At 58.6% G+C, this 21,481-nt stretch overlaps 1 protein-coding gene and 1 pseudogene across 4 annotated transcripts in view; one reads left to right on the top strand and one right to left on the bottom strand.

Annotated features, from left to right (window-relative positions):
- Window positions 1–9,719, bottom strand: part of LOC143390276 (nucleolar complex protein 2 homolog) — an 83,424-nt gene extending 73,705 nt beyond the window's left edge. For 3 of the 4 annotated variants that reach the window (XR_013155066.1, XM_077108334.1, XM_077108335.1), the window contains exons 1-4: window positions 9,668–9,719; window positions 9,399–9,560; window positions 8,114–8,288; window positions 7,905–8,030 (exon numbers count right to left, since the gene is read on the bottom strand). Coding sequence is in view for 3 of the 4 variants with exons in the window: in XM_077108334.1 (XP_076964449.1) it covers window positions 7,905–8,030; window positions 8,114–8,288; window positions 9,399–9,560; window positions 9,668–9,693 (489 nt within the window). In the remaining variant the exon portion in view is untranslated. The remainder of the gene's footprint in view (window positions 1–7,904; window positions 8,031–8,113; window positions 8,289–9,398; window positions 9,561–9,667) is intronic. The other variant, XM_076842756.2, reaches the window with a different exon arrangement.
- Window positions 9,720–10,153: 434 nt separating this feature from the next.
- On the top strand, window positions 10,154–14,944 carry LOC143388079 (kelch-like protein 17; annotated as a pseudogene).
- Window positions 14,945–21,481: the final 6,537 nt, after the last annotated feature.

Consider the following 21,481-nt stretch of genomic DNA (forward strand, 5'->3'; position numbering starts at 1 on the left):
AGCCCAGTGGGGAACCATGGCCCCCAGGAGACCTTCGCTGCACTCTCTACCCTGCGCAGTGGTGACTCATGACCCCAGGTGACCTTCTGTGCACTCTCTGTCCAGCCCAGTGGTGACTCATAATCCCCAGGAGACCTCTCAGCACTCTCTATCCAGCCCAGTGGTGACCCATGACGCCAGGTGACCTTCTGTGCATTCCCTGCCCAGCCCAGGGCTGTCCCATGGCCTTCGGGAGACCTCCTCTGCACTCTCAGCCTAGCCCAGTGCTGTCCCATAACCCCCAGGAGACCTCCTCTGCACTCTCTGCGCAGCCCAGTGCTGTCCCATGGCCCCCAGGATACCTCCTCTGAACTCCAGCCCAGAGAAGTGCTGTCCCATGGACCCCAGGAGACCTCCTCTGCACGCCCTGCCCAGCCCAGTGCTTTCCCATGGCCAACAGGAGACTTCCTCTGCACCCCCTGCGCAGCCCAGTGGTGTCCCATGGCCCCCAGGAGACCTCCTCTGCACTCCCTGCCCAGCCCAGTGCTGTCCCATGGCACACAGGCAACGTCCTCTGCACTCCCTGCCCAGCCCAGTGCTGTCCCATGGACCATAGGAGAGCTCCTATGCACTCCCTGCCCAGCCCAGTGCTGTCACATGGCCCAAAGGAGACCTCCTCTGAACTCACAGCCAAGCGCAGTGCTGTCCCATGGACCCCAGGAGACCTCTTCTGCACAACTGCCCAGCCCAGTGCTGTCCCATGGCCCCCCGGAGACCTCTTCTGCACTCCTTGTCCAGCCCAGTGCTCTCACATGGCCCCCGGAGACCGCTACACTCCCTGCCCAGCCCAGTGCTCTCCCATGGCCCCCAGGAGACCTTCTCTGCACTCTCTACCCAGCCCAGTGGTGACCCATGAGCCCCAGGAGACCTTTTCTGCACTCTCTAACCAGCGCAGTGGTGACCGATAACCATAAGTGAACACCTGTGCACTCCCTGCCCAGCCCGGTGCTGTCCTACGGCCCTCAGGAGACCTCCTTTGCACTCCCTGTCCAGCCCAGTACTGTCCCATGTCCCCCAGGAGACCTCCTCTGCACTCCCTTCCCAGCTCAGTGCTGTCCCATGGCCCCCAGGAGACCTCTCTGCACTCTCTACCCAGCCCAGTGGTGACGCATGACCCCAGGTGACTTTCTGTGCACTCCCTGCCCAGCCGAGTGGTGACCCATGATCCCCAGGAGACCTCTCTGCACTCTCTACCCAGCCCAGTGGTGACCCATGACACCAGGTGACCTTCTGTGCATTCCCTGCCCAGCCCAGTGCTGTCCCATGGCCCTCAGGAGACCTCCTCTGCACTCCCTGCCCAGCCCAGTGCTGTCCCATGGACCCCAGGAGACCTTCTCTGCACTCTCTACCCAGCCCAGTGGTGACCCATGGCCCCCACGAGACCTTCTCTGAACTCTCTACCCAGCCCAATGGTGACCCATGACGCCACGTGACCTTCTGTGCACTCTGTGCAAAGACCAGTGGTGACCCATGAGCCCAGGAGACCTTTTCTGCACTCTCTAACCAGCGCAGTGGTGACCGATAACCATAAGTGAACACCTGTGCACTCCCTGCCCAGCCCGGTGCTGTCCTACGGCCCTCAGGAGACCTCCTCTGCACTCCCTGTCCAGCCCAGTACTGTCCCATGTCCCCCAGGAGACCTCCTCTGCACTCCCTTCCCAGCTCAGTGCTGTCCCATGGCCCCCAGGAGACCTCTCTGCACTCTCTACCCAGCCCAGTGGTGACGCATGACCCCAGGTGACTTTCTGTGCACTCCCTGCCCAGCCGAGTGGTGACCCATGATCCCCAGGAGACCTCTCTGCACTCTCTACCCAGCCCAGTGGTGACCCATGACGCCAGGTGACCTTCTGTGCATTCCCTGCCCAGCCCAGTGCTGTCCCATGGCCCTCAGGAGACCTCCTCTGCACTCCCTGCCCAGCCCAGTGCTGTCCCATGGACCCCAGGAGACCTTCTCTGCACTCTCTACCCAGCCCAGTGGTGACCCATGGCCCCCACGAGACCTTCTCTGAACTCTCTACCCAGCCCAGTGGTGACCCATGACGCCACGTGACCTTCTGTGCACTCTGTGCAAAGACTAGTGGTGACCCATGAGCCCAGGAGACCTTTTCTGCACTCTCTACCCAGCGCAGTGGTGACTGATAACCGTAAGTGACCTCCTGTGCACTCACTGCCCAGCCCGGTGCTGTCCTACGGCCCCCAGGAGACCTCCTCTGTACTCTCTGTCCAGTCCAGTGCTGTCCCATGGCCCCCAGGAGACCTCCTCTGCACTCCCTGGCCAGCCCAGTGCTGTCCCATGTCCCCCAGGAGACCTCGTCTGCACTCCCTGCCCAGCTCAGTGCTGTCCCATGGCCCCCAGGAGACCTCTCTGCACTCTCTACCCAGCCCAGTGGTGACCCATGACCCCAGGTGACTTTCTGTGCACTCCCTGCCCAGCCGAGTGGTGACCCATGATCCCCAGGAGACCTCTCTGCACTCTCTACCCAGCCCAGTGGTGACCCATGACGCCAGGTGACCTTCTGTGCACTCCCTGCCCAGCCCAGGGCTGTCCCATGGCCCTCAGGAGACCTCCTCTGCACTCTCTGCCCAGCCCAGTGTTGTCCCATGACCCCCGGGAGACCTCTTCTGCACTCCCTGCCCATCCCAGTGCTGTCCCATGGCCCCCAGGAGACCTCCTCTGCACTCCATCCCAGAGCAGTGCTGTCCCATGGACCCCAGGAGACCTCCTCTGCACGCCCTGCCCAGCCGGTTACTTTCCCATGGCCACCAGGAGGCCTCCTCTGCACTCCCTACCCAGCCCAGTGCTGTCCCATGGCCCCTAGGAGACCTGCTCTGCACACCCTGCCCAGCCCAGTGGTGTTCCATGGCCCCCAGGAGACCTCCTCTGTACTCCCTACCCTGCCCACTACTGTCCCATGGTCCCCAGGAGACTTGCCTTGTACTCCCTGCCCAGCCCTGTGCTGTCCCATGGCACCCAAGAGACCTCCTCTGCACTCCCTGCCCAGCCCAGTGCTTTCTCATGGCCCCCAGGAAAGCTCCTCTGCTACACTCCTTCACCAGCCCCGTGGTGACACATTACCCCATGTGACAGTCTGTGCACTCCCTGTCCAGCCCAGTGCTGTCCCATGGCAACGAGGAGACCTCCTCTGCACTCCCTGCCCAGGCAAGTGCTGTCCCAAGGCCCCCAGCAGACCTCCACTGCACTCCCTGCCTAGCCCAGTGCTGTCCCATGGCCCCCAGAAGACCTCCTCTGCACTCTCTGCCCAGCCCAGTGCTGTCCCTGGGCCCCCAGGAGACCTCCTCTGCACTCCCTACCCAGCCCAGTGCTGTCCCATGGCCCCGAGGAGACCTCCTCTGCACTCCGTGCCCAGCCCAGTGCTGTCCCATAGCCCACAGGAGACCTCCTCTGTACTCCCTGCCCAGCCAAGTGCTGTCCCATGGACCCAGGAGACTTCCTCTGCACTCTCTGCCCAGCCCAGTGCTGTCCCATGACCCCCAGGAGACCTCCTCTGCACTCCCTGCCCAGCCCAGTGCTGTCCCATGGGCCCCAGGAGACCTCCTCTGCACTCCAACCCAGAACAGTGCTGTCCCATGGACCCCAGGAGACCCTCTCTGCACGCCCTGCCCAGCCCAGTGCTTTCTCATGGCCAACAGGAGACCTCCTCTGCACTCCCTGCCCAGCACAGTGCTGTCCCATGGCCCCCAGGAGACCTCCTCTGCACTCCCTGCCCAGCCCAGTGCTGTCCCATGGCACCCAGGCGACATCCTCTGCACTCCCTGCACAGCCCAGTGCTGTCCCATGGACCACAGGAGAGCTCCTCTGCACTCCCTGCCCAGTCCAGTGCTGTCACATGGCCCAAAGGAGACCTCCTCTGCACTCCCTGCCCAGCACAGTGCTGTCCCATGGACCCCAGGAGACCTCCTCTGCACGCCCTGCCCAGCCCAGTGCTGTCCCATGGCCCCCGGAGACCGCTACACTCCCTGCCCAGCCCAGTGCTGTCCCATGGCCCCCAGGAGACCTTCTCTGCACTCTCTCCCCAGCCCAGTGGTGACCCATGGCCCCCACGAGACTTTCTCTGCACTCTCTACCCAGCCCAGAGGTGACCCATGACCCCAGGCGACCTTCTGTGCACTCTCTGCACAGACCAGTAGTGACTCATGAACCACAGGAGACCTTCTCTGCACTCTCTACCCAGCGCAGTGGTGACCCATAACCGTAGGTGACCTCCTCTGCACTCCTTGCCCAGCCCAGTTCTGTCCCATGGCCCCCAGGATACCTGCCTTGTACTCCCTGCACAGCCCAGTGCTGTCCCATGGCCCCCAGGAGACCTCCTCTGCACTCCCTGCCCAGCCCAGTGGTGACCCATGACCCCAGGTGACCTTCTGTGCACTCCCTTCCCAGCGCAGTGCTTTCCCATGGCCCCCAGGAAACCTCCTCTGCACTCCCTTCCCAGCCCTGTGCTTTCCCATGGCCCCTAGGAGCCCGCTACACTCCCTGCACATCCCAGTGGTGACCCATGGCCCCCAGGAGACCTTCGCTGCACTCTCTACCCAGCCCAGTGGTGACCCATGACCCCAGGTGACCATCTGTGCAGTCTCTGCCCAGCCAGTGGTTACCCATGACCCCCAGGAGACCATCTCTGCACTCTATACCCAGTCCAGTGGTGACCCATGACGCCAGGTGACCTTCTGTGCATTCCCTGCCCAGCCCAGTGCTGTCACATGGCACCCAGGAGACCTCCTCAGCACGCCCTGCCCAACCCAGTGCTTTCCCATGGCCCCTAGGAGACCTGCTCTGCACTTCCTGTCCAGTCCAGTGCTGTCCCATGCACCTCAGGAGACCTCCTCTGTACTCCCTGCCCAGCCAGGTGCTGTCCCATGGTCCCCAGGAGACCTGCCTTGTATTCCCTGCCCGGCTCTGTGCTGTCCCATGACCCCCAAGAGACCCCCTCTGCACTCCCTGCCCAGCCCAGTGCTTTCCCATGGCCCCCAGTAAACCTCCTCTGCTACACTCCCTGCCCAGCCAAGTGGTGAACCATGGCCCCCAGGAGACCTTCTCTGCACTCTCTACCCAGCCCAGTTGTGATCCATGACCCCAGGTGACCATCGGTGCACTCTCTGCCCAGCCCAGTGTTGACCCATGACCCCCAGGAGACCTTCTCTGCACTCTATACCCAGCCCAGTGGTGATCCATGGCCCCAGGTGATCTTCTGTGAACTCCCTGCCCACCCAGTGCTGTCCCATGGCCCTCAAGAGACCTCCTCTGTACTCTCTGCCCAGCCCAATGCTGTCCCATGGCCCTCAGGAGATCTCCGCTGCACTCTCTTCCTTTCCCACTGCTGTCTCATGGCCCCCTGGAGACCTCCTCTGCACTCCCTGCCCAGGCCAGTGCTGTCCCATTGCACCCAGGAGACCTCCTCTGCACTCCCTGCCCAGCCCAGCGCTGTCCCATGGCCCCCAGGAGACCTCCTCTGTACTCCCTGCCCAGCCCAGTGCTGTCCCATGGTCCCCAGGAGACCTCCTCTGCACTCCCTGACCAGCCCAGTGCTGTGCCATGGACCCCAGGAGACCTCCTCTGCACCCCCTGCCCAGCCCAGTTCTGTCCCATGGCCCCCAGGAGACCTCCTCTGCACTCTCTGCCCAGCGCAGTGCTGTCCCATGCATCCCAGGAGACCTCCTCTGCACGCCCTGCCCAGCCCAGTGCTGTCCCATGGCCCCCAGGGGACCTCCTCTGCACTCTTTGCCCAGCCCAGTGCTGTCCCATGGCCACCATGAGACCTCTACTCTCCCTGCCCAGCCCAGTGCTGTCCCATGGCCCCCAGGAGACCTTCTCTGCACTCTCTACCCAGCCCAGTGGTGACCCATGGCCCCCAGGAGACCTTCTCTGCACTCTCTACACAGCCTAGTGGTGACCCATGACCCCAGGTGACCTTCTGTGCACTCTCTGCACAGACCCGTGGTGACCCATGAGCCCCAGGAGAACTTCTCTGCACTGTCTACCCAGCCCAGTGGTGACCCATAACCCTAGGTGACCTCCTGTGCACTCCCTGCCCAGCCCGGTGCTGTCCCATGGCTCTCAGGAGACGTCCTCTGTACTCTCTGCCCAGCCCAGTGTTATCCCATTGCCCCCAGGAGACCTCCTCTGCACTCCCTGCCCAGCCCAGTGCTGTCCCATTGCACCCAGGAGACCTCCTCTGCACTCCCTGCAAAGCTCAGTGCTGTCTCATGTCCCCCAGGAGACCTCCTCTGCACTCCCTTCCCAGCCCAGTGCTGTCCCATGGCCCTTAGGGGACCTCCTCTACACTCCCTGCCCAGCCCAGTGCTGTCCCATGGCCCCCAGGAGACCACTTCTGTATTCTCTGCCCAGCCCAGTGCTGTTCCATGGCCCCCAGGAGACCACCTCTGCACTCCCTGCCCAGCCCAGTGCTGTCCCATGGCTCATTTGGAGACCTCCTCTGAACTCCCTGCCCAGCCCAGTGCTGTCCCATGGCACCCAGGAGACCTCCTCTGTACTGTCTGCTCAGCCCAGTGCTGTCCCATGGCCCCCAGGAGACCTCCGCTGCACTCCCTGCTCAGCCCAGTGCTGTCCCATGGCTCATTTGGAGACCTCCTCTGCACTCCGTGCCCAGCCCAGTGCTGTCCCAGGCCCCCCAGGAGACCTCCTCTGAACTCCCTGCCCAGCCCAGTGGTGACCCTTGACTCCAGGTGACCTTCTGTGCACTCCCTGCCCATCCCAGTGCTTTTCCATGGCCCCCAAGAAACCTCCTCTGCACTCCCTGCCCAGCCCAGTGCTTTCCCATGGCCCCCAGGAGACCGCTACACTCCCTGCCCAGCCGAGTGGTGAACCATGACCCCAGGTGACATTCTGTGCACACTCTGCCCAGCCCAGTGGTGACCCATGACCCGAAGTGACCTTCTGTGCACACTCTGGCTAGCGCAGTGGTGACCCATGACCCGCAGGAGACCTTCTCTGCACTCTCTACCCAGCCTAGTGGTGACCCATGACCCCAGGTGACCTTCGGTGCACTCCCTGCCCAGCCCAGTGCTGTCCTATGGCCCTCAGGAGACCTCCTCTGCACTCTCTGCAGAGCCCAGTGCAGTCCCATGTCCCCCAGGCGACCCCCTCTGCACTCCCTACCCAGCCCAGTGCTGTCCCATGGCCCCCAGGAGACCTCCTCTGCACTCCCTGACCAGCCCAGTGCTGTCTCATGGCCCCCATGAGACCTCTATACTCCCTGCCCAGCTCAGTGCTGTCCCATGGCCCCCAGGAGACCTCCTCTGCACTCCCTGTCCAGCCCAGTGCTGTCCCATGGCCCCCAGGAGACCTCCTCTGCACTCCCTGGCCAGCCCAGTGCTGTCCCATGTCCCCCAGGCGACCCCCTCTGCACTCCCTACCCAGCCCAGTGCTGTCCCATGGCCCCCAGGAGACCTCCTCTGCACTCCCTGACCAGCCCAGTGCTGTCTCATGGCCCCCATGAGACCTCTATACTCCCTGCCCAGCTCAGTGCTGTCCCATGGCCCCCAGGAGACCTCCTCTGCACTCCCTGTCCAGCCCAGTGCTGTCCCATGGCCCCCAGGAGACCACCTCTGCACTCCCTGGCCAGCCCAGTGCTGTCCCATGTCCCCCAGGAGACCTCCTCTGCACTCCCTGCCCAGCCCAGTGCTGTACCATGGAACCCAGGAGACCTCCTCTGCACTCCCTGCCCAGCCCAGTGCTGTCCCATGGCCCCGAGGAGACCTCCTCTGTACTCCCTGCCGAGCCCAGTGCTGTCCCATGGCCCCCAGGAGACCTCCTCTGTACTTCCTGCCCAGCCCAGTGCTGTCCCATGGCGGGGTCCAGCTGCTCAGACCACACTCCTTCTTCTCACCTTTGCAGACTGCTTACAGTTCTCCACCATGGCTAGGGTCACAGGAACAGACTCATTCTTCTTCCGCTGAGGTCCTCCAGGGACTCTGTCCCTATCCTCTCCTCTGTCTTCTTCTTCGCTTGCTTTCTACACCAGATACAGAAGAGTCATGCTGGGGGAGTGTGTAGAAGCCACAGGTGCCCTGCTGGACAGGTCTGTGCTGTCCTCACCTCCAGTGCACCTGGCAAGGAGTGAAACTGCTCCTCTTCCTCCTCAGAGCTGTCTGAATCACTGAAGTTTAGCAGGCTCTGGTCATTGTCTTGCAAGAACTTGTAGAATTCTGGATCTTTTTCCTTCAGCCGAGAGAGCTGGTCCTTGTGCTCAGAGGCACTGCCTTTATGCCTACTGAGAAGGCAGGAGTCAGTAAGCCAGTGAAAAACCAGCAGGGGGTTGGCTTCTTGTCCACATAGCCACTTGTGGGCCTCCTCAGAGAGACCACAGGGTTATTCTGCTCCCTGCACAGCAGCCATCAACAACAAGTAGGAGGTTTCCCACAATGTTAAGTTTTCAGAAAACATAACTCTCTTCTGGACTCCTGTACCCAGAAGCCTCTCCCCGTTGCTTTAACCTCTAGCACACAGACACTCAACCTGGGCTCTCCCCAGACTTGCTGTGCTGGCACCATGCAGTCCCCACAAAAGACCTGTCCCTAGAACTCATCAACAACATCTTCAAATCCACCAAAGTCTCCTTGCAAACCACCACATCTCTCAACTCTCAATCACCATAATGGCCTCTCCATTCCCACCCTCCTCACCTATGATCCTTTTTGGCACAGAAACCGGAGTGACCTTTTCCCTTTTTTAAAAAATGTCACAGGATGTTGCTTCACAGCTCTCGCTCTGAGGAAACTTCCCATTTTACTGGGTGATCTAACCTGATTCCTCATCACCCACCCTCTGGGTGCATCTTCAACTACTTTCCCACTTCTCCTACCAGTCACCCCTTCCTAATGGGTTCCCACTTTAAGACCTTCTCCGTTCCTGCTGTACTGTCCACACAGCCTACCCCTTCGGGCTGTCACTCAAAACTCAGGCTATCACCCTCCCAAGTTTGGCCACTTGGCATCCGCTTTGTTACCGTAGTTAGGACACTCGAGACTGACTCCAGGGCTCCTCAAGCGCTAGGTAAGCGCTCTTCTTAGGAGCTACATCCCCAGCCCTTTCTGCTTTGAGACAGGGTGTTGATAAATTGCCCAGGCTGGCCTCAAACTTGGGCTCTCCTGCCTCAGCCTTCCCAGTGGCTGGGTCTGCAGGCATGGAGCCGGCCGGGCTCTCCGCTCAACCTCCCTCCGGCCCCTCGCGTGGTTCCTGACCCCCCCCCTGCGCGCTACAGAAGGGTCCGCCCCACACAGAACTCTCCCGGGTCAGAAACGCAACTCTGGGTCACCCGCCAGCACCCGCCCCACCCGGAGGAAGGCTGGCACAGCAAGCCACCCAGGCGGAAACGGCTTACCGGGGCTCGGGGCCCCTGCCGGGCTCCAGACGCCGCGCAGCTCCACTTCCGCGTGCCTCCCGCTCCCGCGTCGCCGCCTCCGGGGCGCCCTCGGACTCTGACTCGGACTCAGAGTCGAAGCCTGAGGCCAGGAATTCGTCCACCGTCAGCTCCGCCAGGTGCCTGCGGGTCACGGAGGGTCACAAGGCGCCAGCCCACTAGCCCCAGCCTTCGAAAGAGGTGAGGACAGCCCAGAGCACAGGCTCCCACAAGGAATACAGCAGACTTACCTCCCGCGGCTCCTTGCCTCCGCCATGACGCCGAGCCTGCCGCGTTCGCCGCACTTCCGGCCCCAGAAAGCCTTGCTCAAGGGCACTACCTCCGGTTCGCCCCGCCCCCGGCCGAGCCCCGCCCTGTGGCTGGCTCTGCGATTCTCCACTGCATAGCTGGTGGCTTCCAGGCGGGAGGGCGCGTTCGCACTCTCATGGCCTCAGGTGGGTTCTGGCACGGCTCTGGCATTCATTCGCCCAACGCGGGCCGGGCCAAGTCTGGGGCCCGGAGCTTGTCCGCCTGGGGAATCGATCCGGTGGCGTGACGCCAGGCTGACCCGTGTCCAATGTGGATCCTCAAAGCCTCCTCGGAGCGCGAGAGATGGGGCGGGCGGCTCCGAGAAACCTTGTCTGCAGCCGGGGAGGCGCGCGACGCTGAGGGGCCACCGCTGCTGAGCCTCCTTCCAGCAGTTTGCCCTTCGCGGCGGCAGTTCGGAGGCTGAGCTGATGCAGTCGCGCGGCGAGCGCCTGGCCGGCAGGACTCAGAGCCCGGAGCATGGCAGCCCGGGGCCCGGGCCCGAGGGCGCCGCCACCGCAGCCGCAGCCGCTGGCGTGAGTAAGGGGGAGAGCGCGCGGCGCCGAGGACCGACGGAGGGACCGGGGGACTCGGGAGAACGGCCGCAGGCCTGAGTCGTGTGAAGTCCGAGCCCCTCGGTCCTTCGGCCACGGCAGCGGTTCTGGGAAGTCCTGAGTGCTGCGGGGGGGGGCCAGGGGTGCTGACCCATGGAAAGAGAGGCCCTAAGCCCCTTGCCTGCCCTTGAATCCCTCCACAACGGGAAGTCCACCTGCTGTACCGGGGGCCAGGGTTCTGCTTTAAAGCAGGCATTGGCCAGTTCCCTGCGTACACCTCCCACGTTCCCAGTACTGCTGAGGGATGGGAAGGGTGGCTGGCAAGGCAGGAGTCCTATCCTTAGAAGGGTCGAGGATACCTGTCTCTCAAGGGGAACAAGAGATGGGTGAACTTAGTAGCTGAGAAGGGAGGTGGGCAGAGGAAGCTGAACAGTCAGGGCAGCAGTGTCCAGATGATCCCCCAGTGGGAGTAGGCTTAGAAGAGAGTCTGATCTGGCTCCAGGGTAGCTCCCTGTACAGGAGGGGAGGTCTTGCTCCAGGCGGGCAGCATTACTAGGTGGGCCTTGATGCAGAAGTTATGGCCAGTGGACTGCTGGGCAGATGGCTGACTTGGCTGCCCTGGCCATACCCAGAAGTCTAGTGGTACAGAGGACGTGGGTGAGCAGCCCCCTACAGGGCTAACCCTGACCTGGCCCGGCCCACCTGCAGCCCAGAGGCAGAGCGAGCGTGGCCCAGGCGGGCCCTGCCCGCAGCCCCCATGGAAGGTGCCATGCAGCTACTGAGCCTCGAGGGCCACAGTGTGGCCCACAACTCCAAGCGGCACTACCATGATGCCTTCGTAGCCATGAGCCGAATGCGGCAGCGTGGCCTCCTGTGTGACATCGTCCTGCATGTGGCTGCCAAGGAGATCCGTGCACACAAGGTGGTGCTGGCCTCCTGTAGCCCCTACTTCCATGCCATGTTCACAAGCAAGTACCACAGTCTGGGTGGCACTTGGGGGCTCTCTGCAGCTCTCCCGGGACAGGTACCAGCCTGACTACTGTCCCCACAGATGAGATGAGTGAGAGCCGCCAGACTCATGTGACACTGCATGACATTGACCCTCAGGCCTTGGACCAACTGGTGCAGTTTGCATATACGACTGAGATTGTAGTAGGCGAGGGCAACGTACAGGTGAGGCAGTGTACCTCCTGCCAGGTCTCCCCATGCCCTGGGCCCTCACAGGCCTCTCCCCAAACCCTCCAGTTATTTTCACAGCCTGGGCACCTCCCACCAGATCCCATCTCCATGTTCCACAGACGTTGCTCCCAGCTGCCAGCCTGCTGCAGCTGAACCGGCGTCTGGGATGCCTGCTGCAAGTTCCTGCTGAGTCAGCTGGACCCCTCCAACTGCCTGGGCATCCAGGGCTTTGCCGATACGCACTCCTGCAGTGACCTGCTCAAGGCAGCACACAGGTATGTGCTGCAGCACTTTCTGGATGTGGCCAAGACCGAGGAGTTCATGCTGTTGCCGCTGAAGCAGGTAACCTGCCCACAGGGCCCAACCCACACCCTGCCCCTTCCCACCCCAGCACACCCTCCTTCACCCCTTGCTCTTTGTTCCCCAGGCCTCGTTCCCAGCTTCTGACCCATGCCCACCCTGTGACCTGTCGCCTGGGCACCCCCAACCCTGTTCCCATCTCCTGGCTCTACCCAGGACTTTGCCTTGGACTCTTCATCTCATCTCATCCTTAACAGCCTCTGCTCCTAAACCCCAGTCCTGGTTCCATGTCCCCAAGACTATTTGGGATCTAGGCCCCCAGGAACCAATCCACAGCTCCTGACCCTGCTGGGCCCCTTCCTGTAGAAACACTGACCCCACCACCACCTCCAGACCCTCCCTCCCAGATACCTTCAGGGGGCTCCCTGGTCTCGCAGGACCCTCCCCAGGTCTCATGCCTGAGGACCCCTATCCCCAGGTGCTGGAATTGGTCTCTAGTGACAGCCTGAATGTACCTTCAGAAGAAGATGTCTACCGTGCTGTCCTGAGCTGGGTCAAACATGACGTGGACACTCGGAGGCAGCACGTTCCAAGAGTAAGGCCTGGCCTGGGGACCCCTTGTGGTGTTGGGGAGGGACCATGGTGGCTGAAGCCTGGGTGTGCCTCATGGAGTCCCTGGCCTCTCCTGTTCAGGGACACCATGGGGGCAGTGCAGGCATCTGTCTCAAGAACCCATCGTACAGGTGGTACAGGCATCTGAGCCAGGGTCTCAGCCCTGGGGCAAGTGTGCCTGAGGGTCCCCTGACCTTGGCACTCCTGCCCCAGCTGATGAAGTGTGTGCAGCTGTCCTTGCTGAGCCACGACTTCCTGCTGGGCCACGTGGATGCTGAGAACCTGGTGAGGCATCACCCTGACTGCAAGGATCTGCTCATTGAGGCCCTCAAGTTCCACCTGCTGCCCGAGCAGAGAGGTGTACTAGGTACCAGCCTCACACGGCCCCGGCGCTGTGAGGGTGCCGGCCCTGTGCTCTTTGCCGTGGGTATGCCCATCCGGCCCCTTCCTCGGACACCCCTGCCCTGGCCATACCCAACACAAGCCCAGCCCACCACATTGGTCAGGTCTTGAACTGCTCCCTCCTCCTCCATCCAGGGTCTCTCCAGGCCCTGTAGAGTGTGATCCACCCCCAGAGTCCCAATACTCTTGCTCTCAGGCTATGCTAGACTCCCACTGGTTGCCTCCCAGTGTCTCTCCTCCTATCCTGTCACCTCCCCTTTCCTAGGTGGCGGGAGTCTTTTTGCCATCCATGGGGACTATGAAGCATATGACACTCGAACTGACAGCTGGCACGTAGTAGCTTCCATGTCCACACGCCGGCCCGAGTGGGAGTGGCTGCTGTAGGAAACCGGCTGTATGCTGTTGGCGGGTAAGCATAGAGGCCAGGCTTGTGTCCGGGGCTTGGCACATGCCTGCTAGGCCTACCTTGACCAGTAGTGGACCCCTCTCCTAGCTATGATGGGACCTCAGACCTGGCTACTGTGGAATCGTATGACCCTGTGACCAACACATGGCAACCTGAGGTGTCCATGGGCACGAGGCGCAGCTGCCTGGGCGTAGCTGCCCTGCACAGGCTCCTGTACGCAGCTGGCAGCTATGATGGGGCCTCCTGTCTCAACAGGTAGTAGCTGGGGTTGAGGCCCCCATGACCCTGCAGGGTGGCTCGGCAGCAGGAGGTGAGGCTGTACCAAGTTGTGTCTGATGGGGGATGGCAAGGGTACTGCCTGCCCAGGCCACCAGGGTCCCCAGAGCCTCTTTACCTAGGCCAAGCAGTTCTTAGGCCTGGTCTCTCCCCATCCCTTTTCCTTCCTGGGGTCCTCTCCTCCAGTCTAGGGCTGGGCCCAAAGGGGACACTTGCCCAGGAATACCCAACCAGGCAGCAACCCATGCCCACCCCATAGGTCCTGCTCTTGGCTATGGTAGGACTTGAATCAGAGTCTTCGTGGTGGCCTCCTTGGGATTTCAGCTGTTCCCTGGGGGAGGGAAGGTCCTGGGGCTGGACAACCTTTCTGTTTTGGCTATGGGTCAGCAGCAGTCTGGTGCCCACAGCACTGAACGCTATGACCCCCCTGATGGGAACATGGACATCCATCGCTGCCATGAGCACCCGGAGGCGATATGTGTGTGTGGCCACACTCGGTGGGTGAAAGGAAGGGCCTGCTTCCTGTGGTGCCCACCCTCCTACCTGCAACCCCCACCCAGCAGGAGCACCAGGGTATATTGCCTTCCGCAGATGGGAACCTGTACGCTGTGGGTGGATATGACAGCTCTTCACACCTGGCCACTGTGGAGAAGTATGAGCCCCAGGTGCATAGTGCACCCCATGGCAGTCCCCCAGCCCACTGCTGCCTGGGGGTTCCACCCTCAGGCCAGCCATTCATATCCACCCTATCTCACAGATATCCTGCCTGCGTTAGGGTTTGCTTAGGGGGATGGGTGGGGTGCCCTGGTTGTGTCAGCCTTCAGCTCAGGCTTCTCCACCACAGGTGAATGCATGGACCCTGAAGGCCTCCATGCTGAGCCGGCGCAGCTGTGCAGGTGTGGCGGTGCTGGAGGGCACCCTGTATGTGGCCGGGGGCAATGATGGCACCGTGCCTCAACTCAGTGGAGAGATACAGCCCCAAGGCCGGCGCCTGGGAGAGCGTGGCACCCATGAACATTCGCAGGTTTGCAGGCCAGGTTGGGCCGTTCTAGCCAATGCAGTAGATCAGCTCCACTGTCTCCACTCCACTGGAGACACCCATCCCCGCCCCCGCTCCTCCTGTGGCCCCGCCCCTGGATCCTCCAGTGGATCTGCCCCCACCCAGTGGCTCCTCCTGTGGTCCTACCCACACAACTCATTTGGCTGCCCATCCCCAGGAGCACACATGACCTGGTGGCCATGGACGGCTGGCTGTATGCTGTGGGCGGCAACGATGGTAGCTCCAGCCTCAACTCCATCGAGAAGTACAACCCAAGGACCAACAAGTGGGTAGCCGCCTCCTGCATGTTCACACGGCGCAGCAGTGTGGGCGTGGCAGTGCTGGAGCTGCTCAACTTCCCACCACCATCCTCGCCCACGCTGTCTGTGTCTTCCACCAGCCTCTGACACACAGCAACGACCACAGAGAGGCCCCACTGCCTCCCACATGCCTTAAGCCCCCCAGGTGGACCCCAGCACCTCCCTCTCCTCAGCCATGTGTCAGGGGCTGGTCATGGCCCCACCAGAGACGTCCTGAACTGTCTCTTCACATCTCTGTTCAATCTTGTTCCTCTATGTGTGTGCTGTTTATTTATTTACTCACCTATTTATTAATTTATTATTTATTGATGGATGAGCACCGCTGCAGTTACCAATTCATATGTTAACTCTCAAAGCGTGGGCACTTGTGTGCACAGGGGACCAAGTTGCCCTCCGAGTGTCCTCCACCCAGTTCCTTGTTCCAGGCAGTGAGGGGTGATAGGGTGGCCACTCGCTGCAGAGAGGTCAGTGGCCCAATGGTACTCTATAGACCCTGGGTCAGGAGCAGCATAATAACCAGAGTTGGTGGAGCTGGAGCAGGGCAGGGATTTTTAAGCAGGTGCAGACAGGTAGTCTGAACTTTGCACACTGCCCTTACCTGGCCCAGCAAGGGCTGTCCCCAGGAAAGACACGAAGCAGGCTCCCTTCCTGCATCCTGTGTCTGCAGTGTGGTGTCTTTTCTGGATCTCACATGGGGCTGGGGCACATGCACTCAGACCCTACTCGGCAATATGAGCCATCTTGAACAATAAACATGTTTTTTGTGCTCCCTGAGCCAGAGACTACGCGTCCATCTTTAGCCCCTTTTAGCTCTTCTGCCTTGTGGAGGTGCAGCACAGCCTGGGGTCCTGTCTGGGCTCCAGTGTGAGGTTCTGTGGACAAGTGTGCAGCATGGCTGAAAGGGAGCATTAGTGCCTGGGGACTGCAAGGTAGCACTTTTGCAGGGGGAGGTAGGGGAGGTGGGCTACTAACCTGGTCCTGAGAATTCCCTGTGACATTCCAGGTTTGGGGGTTGGGATCACTTGTGGAGGATAGGCCCTCCACGCTGCCGTTACTGTCTGGGCACCTGGGAAATGTGTGACCTTCTTGCATTTAATTACCTCTTGGGGACTATGACTTATGCTTGGAGTGAGGGTTGGCCCCAGGCTTCTGGCTTCCCCTTCCCCATGGTTGCAAACTCCTGCTTCTGTGGCTGAGGGTGAGCACACTCTTGAAAGTTCCTAGTGACTCAGACCAATTGGGATAAGCATAAAAACCGGATATGTGCTCAGGTTGGGGGGTGGGCAACTAGAAGGGAAGGTCGCTGGATTCCTAGGCTTTAGTGCCCAGTCACCCCCAACCTGAACACAGGCAGGTGTGGTGCCCACAGAGCAGGCGCTACTGATCCTCTTGTCCCCATCCAAGGAGGTGCCCTTTTCCTCTGCCCCAGAGCTGTTGAGAAGAACCCAGCCGGGTCGATCCGGAGGCTGGGCTCAGGTGGAGCCAAGCCCCACGCAGAAAGGCTCCTCCCCCGACCCCAGAGTAGGCGCGAAGCAGTCCCACTGGCCACACCTGGGCTCCTCACATGGCTCAGCTGGTTCTGCACATAGGATGCTGGCAGATGTAATATTTGCTAATATGCAGTTGGCCGAAGCAGGTCACATGGCCAAGCTAGATGTTAAGGAGTGGGGAATGGACTCCACCTGTTTCTCAGAAGGAAAGTCCCCTGTAAAAGTGTTAGGATGCAGAGAGAAGGATGTTGTGGTCATTCTGCAGTCTACCACAGAGCCCTACCACATCTATGGGGCAGTGTACACACACCAAGGACTGGCCATGGCTGCCAAAAACCATTCCCCTAGCTGTACCCTTCCTCTCTGCCCATGGTGGGCGTGAGCCAATGGTCCACTGGGCTGGCTCTCCTTAGAGGCAAGAGCACTTCTCTGGTGTGATTTGTGTTCCTCAGTCCACTGGGAGTCAGTCCAGGGCTGAACTTGACCTGAAGCCATACCTCTGCTTCCCTCTTGCTGCTGGTCTGTCCTGCTCTTCTCCCTCCCACACAGGGTAGGGCATCCCCTCCGCAAACTTGCCCCCAAATACCTGCTTCAATTCCGTTTCCAGGGAGTTCTTCAGTGGGGCTTGTACTTTCTTTTTCTTTTCCTGGGGATTGAACCCAGGGTTGCTTTTCCGCTGACTGCACCTCCAGCCCTTTTTATTTTTTATTTTGAGACAGGATCTCACTAAGTTGCTGAGGTTGGCCTTAAACTTGCCATTTTGCTGTGTCAGCCTCCTGGGTTGCTGGGAATACAGGCATGTGCCACCATACTGAGGAGCTTGTGTTTTCTAAGAGGGCCCTGAATATGTCCTCTCTCTTGTGCTTTTCTACACCAGGACCCTGATGCTTTTCCTTGAGAGGTTAGGTCTAGGCCCCTCCCTGAAATCTGGGCAGGCTGGGGACTTGCTTGTAACCATAGGGCTTGAGGGATATGCTGCTGTGTGATGTCTGAGGGACACTTACCAACGGTGATGCAGCCTTCCTTGCTGACTGGAATTCCCAGCCCTCAGCCTCAGCTTTTCCGCCTGGAGGCTGCCATCTTGTAAGGAAGCCCAGCTGGCCTGCATAGGGAGACGCCTGGCCAGCCCACATTCAAATTCCCCAGGTAAACCTTTCTCAAATTCCTGACCCACAGAAACCGTAAGAGATAATACAGGTGATTGCTCTTGCTTGGGTTACTAAGCCTTGGTCTTGTTTATTGTTCACTAACAGTGAGTCTACACTGACCTTGGATGAGGGCAGCCTCCCCATCATCTTGAGGTACACAGACAAGGAAAGGCTTCCTGAAGACGGCGGACACTGTGTCCTGCCCTGTTATCAGTAGTGTGTCTTCCTCCTGTTACTGTTTCTCTCCTGCAGCATTACCAGGCAGGGCTTTCAGGGATGGAGCCCAATATATCTCTTCTTTCTTCTCTAGCAAACCATTCTACCCCTCTAACCTCCCTTGTCTTGTAGTATCTGAGAGAGCAGCTTCCAGAACAACAGTTGCCTCTGTGGATTCCAGTGGAGGGAGGCGGTAGAGCTGATTGAAGGTCATTCTCCCCTGATGGAAACCGTAGAAGCATGCCCATTTCCCAGGGGATAGAAACTTGTCTGGATTTCCTCTCAAATCCAGAGGAAATCCAGCTGCCTGTCTCTCCAACCTGCTGGAGCGGGTAGCAGGTGCTTATCCTGTAGGTGTATCTCCAAAAGAGGAGCTGGAGTGTTCCAGGATGTGGTGGGGCGGGAGACCATGTGGGTTTTGGTTGGAGTGCTCAGAAGATGAGATGCAATTTGAAGTATTGTCACGCATTTCGAAGCCCTGAAAGGCTGCCTGCTCCTTGGTCCTCAGTCTTCCTCAGCTACCTGGAGGACATACAGCAGGGGACAGTGATACTCTGCTACCCAGGGGGCTGGGCTAAAGAATGGTGGAGAGGAGGTGACTGGGGAGCAAGATGGGGAAGGAGTGATGGGGACAGAGAATGACTGGCATGGGGGATGGGGGTGGACATGGCAGGGACTAGTGAAGGAAGCAGAGGTAGTGGAGGAAGTTGGGGCAGCTGGTGGGTAGCAGGGAATGGCTTTGGGGAAATTCTAATGCTTTTGCAATCATCCCAACTTTGATGCATATAGCTACATGATGATACCAGATTTTGCATAATTATGAGATATGGTAGGAGTTGTTTGTTTAGGCTTTTTTTCATTTCTTTTTCTCCTGAGCAAATGCCAGAAATTCTATTGCATTTTAGGTTTTCAGGTCCTTTGTCAATCCAGTGGGAGCTGAGCCCTTGTTCAAGGGAGAGAAAAAACCCACAAAATGATATTCGCTAAGTTGTATCATCATACCGTGTACATGTACAAATATGTAACAACAACATCCACCATCATGTACAACTATGATGCACTAATAAAAATATGGAGAAAAAAGAGAAATCACAGAAAAGAACCCACAACACACAAATCTGAAACCAGTTTCAGCCAGTTTGTGGCTGCCCCTTCACCTCTATGCCAGAAGCCGCAGAGCCCAATTTGGAAGGGAATTAAATAAGGTGGGGAGGAAGATGCTGGCAGAGGTCCCCTGACTTAGCCCCAGAGCCTCACAGGAGGGCAGCCGAGGGAACAGCCCCACCCCAGCTGAGTTTATGGATGGCATAGAGCTGGAATAGGCTGTCTCTAGCTGCCCAGTGACAGTGGAAGGAGGGAAGTCTCCAACGTGCAGGGGCCAGTGTGATTTCTGATGGACCCTGGAGCAGAACAAATTTTAACTGTCCTTAAACAAGGAGAACAAATGGAATCCTGGCTCTGGATAAATTGGGACAGTTCACCTTAGTTCTCTTCTGACTTTTGCTGTCTTTTGGGAATCCAGAAAACTCACATCTACAGAGGAAACAGGGCAGGAATGGCCACGCCCCTCAGCCTAACTACCTTGGGGACTTTGGAGAGGGCCCAGGGAGGACAACCTGGACCCCATGACATCCCTCCTGGGGGTGACCTGGAAGTGACTGCTCACAGAGCCATGATTTCGGGGCATTGGCAGCAGCATTTCTGCATTTGAAGTTGCAGAATGAAATGCCCTTCCAGAGAGCAAAATCCCCAACCAAAGTCAGAGCCCCTGATTTTGGTTCCTTAACCATTTGTGGGGAAATTTTTTAGTTTGCCTCACATTCAAAAAGAAACAGCAAGGGAGGAAAGGCCATTTCCTGTGACTGGTCCTCCGAGGCAGCAAACCCAGGCTTCATCCTGAGTGTTCCGTGAGTGCCTCGCAGGGTCTTGCCTCCACCAGCAACTTCACGGTGGCACCGCATGAGTCCTGCTAGTGGATTCTCACTAGGCAGGCGGTACCCAGCACTATCCTCCAAAAGAGGGGGCGTACCTCACTGCAGGGGTTCAGGAGCACATCCAGACATCTGGCCACAGGCCGCAGGGTCACAGATGATTGAGAATATTCAAACTTGATGATTGAGAAATCACATGCAGTGACATCACACATGGAACTGAATGTTTTAGAACAACTGATTAGCCACAGGGGTGTGTTGGGATGTTGGGAGTCTGAATTTATGAATCTGCCGGGTTTTTTTTTTTTTTTTTATACTGGAAATTGAACTCCAGAGACATTTTGCCACTGAGCCACATCCCCAGCTCTTTTTAATTTTTTTTTTATTTTGAGACAGGGTCTCACTAAGTAGTTTAGGGCCTCGCTAAATCACTGAGATTGGCTTACAATCTTCCCTCCTCAAGTTCCTGAGTTGCTGGAATTATAGTGTGCACCACCAAGCAGGGCTGATTTTTTTTTTTTTACTCTTTTTACCCAAGGCAGAGAAGAGAGGGGATCCACCACTTGGAGGGGTGCTGAGTTCCTTTACGCCTCCAGATTATAAACCATACCCAAAGAGGTGCTGGCCTGGGAGGGAGTGGCTTTCTCGGATCCAGAGCCTGAAGGTCTGGCTGGACTCAGTCTGCTGCCTACTCACCAGGTCTTTGGCTGCTCTGGAGTTTGGGAATTCTAGTTATAACTGAGTTTATTAACTGGCATTCCCATGCTTCAAGTGATTAAGACACGAAGACAACTGCACTTCCCTGAATGTCACCCAGGGCGAGAACGCAGCTGGCTGTGTGGCAGCTCACAGGGCTCCACAGTGATTCCTGGGGTGTGGGCAGAGACCTGGCCTCTGGTGTCTTTGGTGTATATGTTCAGTGGTGAGGCTGAGGGTGGCCAAGACCCCAGTCTTCAACAGCTGTCCAAAGCCAACTATTTAATGGAGGAGCTGTGGTCATTATTGTCATGGCACAGAGAGTGAAAGACAAGTCCTGTGGCCTCTCCCAGAGGGACTGCCTACCTAACCCTCTCACTTTGTTTTGGGTATGGTTTGAGTTCACATGTTGAAATTTAACCCCCACTGTGAGGTGTTCAGAGGGTGGAAAGGTGATCCAACTATGGTGTTCAGAGGTGGGGCATTTGGAAGGTGACAGGTAAGGTAAGGTCGGAGGGAACCCCACAGTAGAATCCTGGCGGCTCTATAAGAAGAGACCAGAAGAGGCACATACTGCCTGTCTCTTGCCATTTGATATCCCGGGCCTCCTTAGGACAGCAAGGTGGTCATCAACAGATATGGCTGCTTGACCTTATACTTCCAGAACCATGAGCCCAGACCAACCTCTTTTTTCTAAGATGTGCCCAGTTGGTGGTGTATGTTATTGGCAATAGAAAACACACTAGGACATCTCTTCCATGGGGATTCTGGAGCCCACCCTGGCTCAGAGCCAGCCCAGGCCAGAGTCCTGGCCGGCAGCTGCTCAATGTGATGCTTGACCAAGTGAACCTGTCCAGGAGAGATTTGGTTTGGGGTGGGTGGCCCTCTTACCCAATCATTCAGCTGTGCACACACCGTTCAGTCAGATAATCTGAGGGCTACCCAGGGCCTTCCTCATTGAGATTGACGAGGGCGTCCACTCTGTCCAGGCCATAAGCAGTCCTGGAGACAGCAAAATGGCTGTGAGAACAAAGCCTTCTGACAGTGAAATGGGTCCTCTGGTGGGACCACTCAGGAGCACAAATGCGAGTCCCCCAAACCCCCATTTATTTTTAATTTATTTATTTTTTATTTTATTTTTTAAAGAGAGAGAGAAGAGAGAGAATTTTTTAAAATATTTATTTTTCAGT

The sequence above is a fragment of the Callospermophilus lateralis genome, unplaced genomic scaffold (assembly GCF_048772815.1).
Source record: "Callospermophilus lateralis isolate mCalLat2 unplaced genomic scaffold, mCalLat2.hap1 Scaffold_52, whole genome shotgun sequence".
In the NCBI taxonomy this organism is placed as follows: Eukaryota; Metazoa; Chordata; class Mammalia; order Rodentia; family Sciuridae; genus Callospermophilus; species Callospermophilus lateralis.